Source organism: Phragmites australis, chromosome 10, assembly GCF_958298935.1.
Source record: "Phragmites australis chromosome 10, lpPhrAust1.1, whole genome shotgun sequence".
NCBI lineage: Eukaryota > Viridiplantae > Streptophyta > Magnoliopsida > Poales > Poaceae > Phragmites > Phragmites australis.
Window position 1 is genome coordinate 30,114,673 of NC_084930.1, and position 5,228 is coordinate 30,119,900.

Consider the following 5,228-nt stretch of genomic DNA (forward strand, 5'->3'; position numbering starts at 1 on the left):
TAAAATTACATCAAACCAAAATTAAGGAAAAAAGGAACCACTTCGTGGTGTCGTTTGGACAACTATTTCCACAACAAACATTTTAGGCTGCTCAACTTCACGCACCTCATTGCCTTAGCCTCCGTGTAGCCGTAGTTGATATTTTCGAAAGAGTTTGAATTCATGATATCGTGCGGATGTACATTGAGCACCGACTGTACCTCATTAAATGCATGATTCTTCTTAAATTATTAATAAGGGAAGAAAAAAAAAAGAGATATTACCTACCTGTCGTCAAATGGTGTGACAGCAAGCCTGTTGGCATTCCAAGTATCGATAGTCCTATCGATAAATGGTGTACCAACAGGTATGTTGATTGTCAAGTAGCAAAACACCCGTATCGTATTTACCTGGGGCCTATCGGCACACAAAGTATTAACAAACATTTTAGCACAACATACATGTCAACATGCCTTCGAGCCCACGATCACGTAGATTGTCAGTATACAGAGTTCCTTATTGATACTCCGCATGCCGATAAGTATATATTCTTGTAATTTTATAAATTTAACTATTATTTTTATAATTTTTCAATAAAAATAATATTATTTAAAAATTCCCTTTCTGTCCACCATTTATTACCTTGGCCACTGCTCCTGCAGTGAACCAATCAAGATGGTTTCTTGCACATATCTCAAAAGTGTGTTTTTACGAATCTCAAGGCTCAATCTAGGCAGTGGAATTTTGACTATTGAGTGCTACTACACGCTAGTTTTTCCTAAAATTTAGTGAAATATTTACAAACATGAAAGACACTTGCTCCAGAGTCGACCAGGGATGTACATTCTATAGACATTTTATACTCACATAGAACAGACAAAACTCTTACAAAGACTATATACTACAAAACTGTACAAGCCAACAGAAGATTGGTTGGCGTCAACCATCAAGAGCTCAGTGTGTTCCGAATGGTTACAGATTCCAAATTCCAGGCTTCTCGGTGCGGCTGATCGTGAGCATCTCTTCATACTTGGAAGCATTGACGAAGCCCCATAGCTGCATCGCATAGGTTATTGGCTTATTGCTATCAGGTTTCATCGTGAGAAGTAATGAAAATTGAAGCATAACCGGAGCTTATTTTTGTACCTCCACGTCTTTGACTTTGAATTCCTGAGTATGTGATAAGCGTGCGTTGCCAAAAGTCTCTGAGGTAGAACTTGAACCATTCAGGCTGCAGAGATCAACACAGAAGCCAGGGAAAATATGTGAAATACATAAAAGAATATTAGATGGAATTACTGGCTAAAAGGTGTGAAGACATGTGCTTCTGCCTGAAAGTTGACATATTCTCCATTAACATTTCTTGATGAATTTTCCATCAGCAAATTAATATGAACAAGGAAACAGAAATTTGTCACAAGGTGGAAGGGAAGGACAGAGATTACAGGTCCTCATCAAGATAAAGCGCAAAGTGACCACCACCTCCCATTGCCAAATATTCAGGCGAGCAAAACGTGAAATAGTTATTAGCACCTGCAATTCAAAATTTAGAAGAGATCCTAAGGAAGCAAAAATTTAGGAGAATTCTCTATATTCATTTCTAGAAATATGATGCATCCTAACAATAGATCAACAACATTAACACAATTTTTCCGTAAGAACAACATTAATTACAATGGACCCTTCAAAAACTTTCATAAAAGATGTTAATGTTTTAGATCTTACGCATTTAGGATAAGCATACATGTTTCATAGACGTATAAGACGAGGGAGCCACTTCAGTGCTGATGGCACAATAGCACAGTTTGGAACTCAAAGTGACAAAAACCAATGCACAAGAAATATGTGTACTTGTTTTTCATGTTGTTACCGGAATTCTGTAAATTAATAAACATAAATTACCTGTTGGCCGGTATATAACAGGAGAGCCGTCTACATTGGTGAACACGAAGCAGTCATTTGTTCCCTGCAAGATTAAATGAAAATTACAATCAGTGTAAGGTAAAATAGATATCTAGAAACATCATCGGCATGTGTGTGGAACCTGATACTTCTTTTTTATAATTGGCTGCAGTGGGGCCTCAACCAAACCACCAAAAACTGCTCCTCTTCGATCCCCGACTATCTGTGACAGCACAGATTATTGTGTAGAAACAATCGATTAAATTGCACAACGAATAAACTAGAGCATTATGCCAAAATGGTGAGCACAATCAATGTAAGCAGAAGTTTTATCTAGAAATCCAAGCTTCACCATATCTCTTTTTTTAGAGAGGGGGGGAAAGAGACTTCACCGTATCTCTTTTTTTGGAGAGAGAGAGAGAGGGAGGGGGAGGGAGGGAGAGAGAGAGAGAGAGAGAGAGAGAGAGAGAGAGAGGCGTCTTAAGACAAAATCCAATGGCACAGTTGTGAATAGCATAATGGATGGATGAAGTATGGCAATCCAAGGTGCATCTGAAGGTTAAGGTGTTTCTTTGGCAAGCTTTCCAAGGCAAAATCAAGTCAGCAAAGCAACTGGAGAAAATAATTGGCCGCATGAACTGAATTTGTTTTACATGGGTGTTAAGGAGATACATGTATAATTCCAGTGCTACACAGCACATTTGTTTGGTGTTGTCAAAGGAATTCAACATTTAACAGGTTCTGAGTCTATCACTTAGAAATTTGAGCCACCAGTTGGTAGATGAATTGCCTAAGGAACTTGCAATATTAAGGTCTTGAATTTATACTTGCTGTTTGCACTTTGCACTGTATTAAACATAACCTGAAAATATGGAAAATCTCTGTTATATGAAATGATATAACAAGGTTTTGACGTTGCATGACCAGAGTGACATTTCTTTTTGGAGAATGCCATACTGACATGATCTTGCATTTTATCGCAGTAAAATTAGCAGCAATACATGCATAACAATAGATAGCATGCGAAGATGATAAGTACAAGTGGAGTGATCATATTTCATACAAGGGTCAAAACTCAAAAGCAAAAAAATAGACTTATTATATTTCATGTAAGGGTAAAAAGTGATCGTGTGTAGCATACCAGAAGTGAGTGACCAGCACAAAGCATGCTCCTTCTATACAGAGTAGACAAAGATATTCCATGCCTCCAGGTACTGCAGAAGTGTAAACAGAAATATCAGAGAATTAAGTATTACTGTGAAGATGACAATAAACAGCACACATTTGTATTGCAGAGATGCTTCGAACCTGTATACTAACATCCAGTTCTTTCCTTGAACAAGAACAGGAAGATATGTATAAAGAATCGCTCGCATCCTTTCTGACAGAAGCATAGATGGTTCAGACATAGCTGGCAACTCATCATGTAAAGCAGATTCCTTTGATCCCTTCAACTCCAATCCAGGTGCAACTGATTCTGTCTGTCCTAGGATTTCACCATCAATGCTGTGGGTGGGTTTTTGTATGAAATTACTGAGTCTACCTGCTTTGCACATAATTTTTCCAATAGAATGCTTCCCTCTACTAAGCAAGCCCTTTCTTCCACTGCTTGCCTTCCCAACAGGTGTTAAAGTTGGATATTCCACATTCAGATTATGCTCAGATATAGTCTCTATTGAATCTTTACTAGAGTTTGGGGACGACACAAATGACATCAGAAATGCTCTGAAGGAAGATGTGTCAGGACCATTAGGAATCTCGGAATTTTTGTCAGAATCTTCATCATCGTATAGGGTATCTTTCCCTTCAGTAGCCTCCTACAAGAGATTAAGAAACTTTAAGCTTTTAAATCCATGGCATGGTCAATAAAATGTTGACAGTAAGTGCAATTGTAGTAGCCAATTGTTCAGAAAGACAGAAATTACACAAACCATCATGATTTCCAGCTTCAGTTTCTTCTCTGTTCGTGGAGCTACCATTCTAATGTTTGCTCGATGCAAAATTCTACAGCATAACAGTGAACTACAATCTTGTCTAAAGAAACCTTTTCAGTTTGTCATTACCCAATGTATGTTACTTATCTCCAAATTGCAAGCTGCAACAACCCATCAGCAAAAGCAGCTTGTCTGAAACAAATGTTTCACCAAAAAAAGAAAGAACCCTAAACCACTACCCCCAAAACGACAGAAACTTAGGCGAACATTTTTAAAAAAACTTCTGTTCTCAGTGTTCTACAAACGCATAGGAGAACATAACTAGAGTACCGTCTTCCAGGTTTGCTACTATCGCAATGCAATTGCCTCCATATTTGTACTCTGCTGACAACTGAGTATCGCTAGAGGCCTCTTCCGCACACCACATGTCTACCATGAAGACAAGATCCTGAATCCGTATATTCCATAATAGCATCCACATCCCATCTCAAAGCCCCCAAATAGCATCACCACAGGAAATCTACCCTAAAACCCCAACAAAAGCAGAAGTGCAGAACCCGAAAACGAAATATCTCTAGAAGCAAGACGACGCTACACTTCAATCTCTATTCGCAGCACTCTGTTCTGCTCGCTAGTCGGCTAATTGCTAGAATCAAGAACGGCAGGCGCAGGAATGAGACGGAATTCCGGAGCAAAGCAATCAGCCTGCAGAGCGAAGGGGGTGGGGGTGGAATGAGGTGGGGGCGGGGCGGGCGCTCACCGGGAGGTAGGAGGGGTGGTGCCGCTGGCGCTCTCGCTCGGAGACGGGGTTGAGGATGACGGCGGCAAGGTCGGACACCAGATGCGCGGCCTTCCCGCCCAGCGCCGGCAGGTACCCCATCCCCGCTTGGGCCCGCGTCCTTGCGCTGGTGAAATCGGGTTCAGGTCAGGACTCAGGAGGCACGCGAAGGGAGCCGGATCAACACCACGAGATGCAGCTCCCCGTGCTCCTCCGCCGGATGCGGCCGGTGTCGAGAGCGTTCGGGCCCGGTGGGGGTTGAGTGAGAGACCGGTGAGAGGTGGGACGAGGGCAAGTGGAAGCGCAGAGCTCGCTGGCCTGTGAGTGGGGCCGTGGGGGCGGATCCGCGGCTGCGAGTGTGACGTGCGGACGTGCCGTGCGCGGGTGGGATGTGTCCGGTTCGCTCTCTCGGCTGCCTCGCGGCGGTTGGCGGTTGCCACGCAGCGTGGGGCGCGTGCGTGACGGCTCAGAGTCAGGCTTACTCGGTACTCCTGTCGCTCGGCGCCTCGGTCAGGCCGAAGCTTGGACCATGTGGGCTGGACACCGGCCCATCCGAGTCTGCTTGGGCCATGTGGGCTGGCGCCATGCTCGGTCTAGTCTGCTACACCACCGATCCTACTAACCCGAAATTTTAC

At 42.7% G+C, this 5,228-nt stretch overlaps 1 protein-coding gene across 1 annotated transcript; it reads right to left on the bottom strand.

The window, feature by feature from the left end:
- Positions 1-709: 709 nt before the first annotated feature.
- LOC133930653 (uncharacterized) lies at positions 710-5,007 on the bottom strand. Its single transcript, XM_062377346.1, has 8 exons — positions 4,576-5,007; positions 3,190-3,698; positions 3,023-3,095; positions 2,024-2,104; positions 1,882-1,945; positions 1,425-1,512; positions 1,126-1,210; positions 710-1,035 (listed from the first exon to the last, which is right to left on the bottom strand). The coding sequence occupies exons 1-8, from the start codon at positions 4,693-4,695 to the stop codon at positions 952-954; spliced, it is 1,104 nt and encodes a 367-aa protein (XP_062233330.1). The 5' UTR covers positions 4,696-5,007; the 3' UTR covers positions 710-951.
- Between the last annotated feature and the right edge of the window lie 221 nt (positions 5,008-5,228).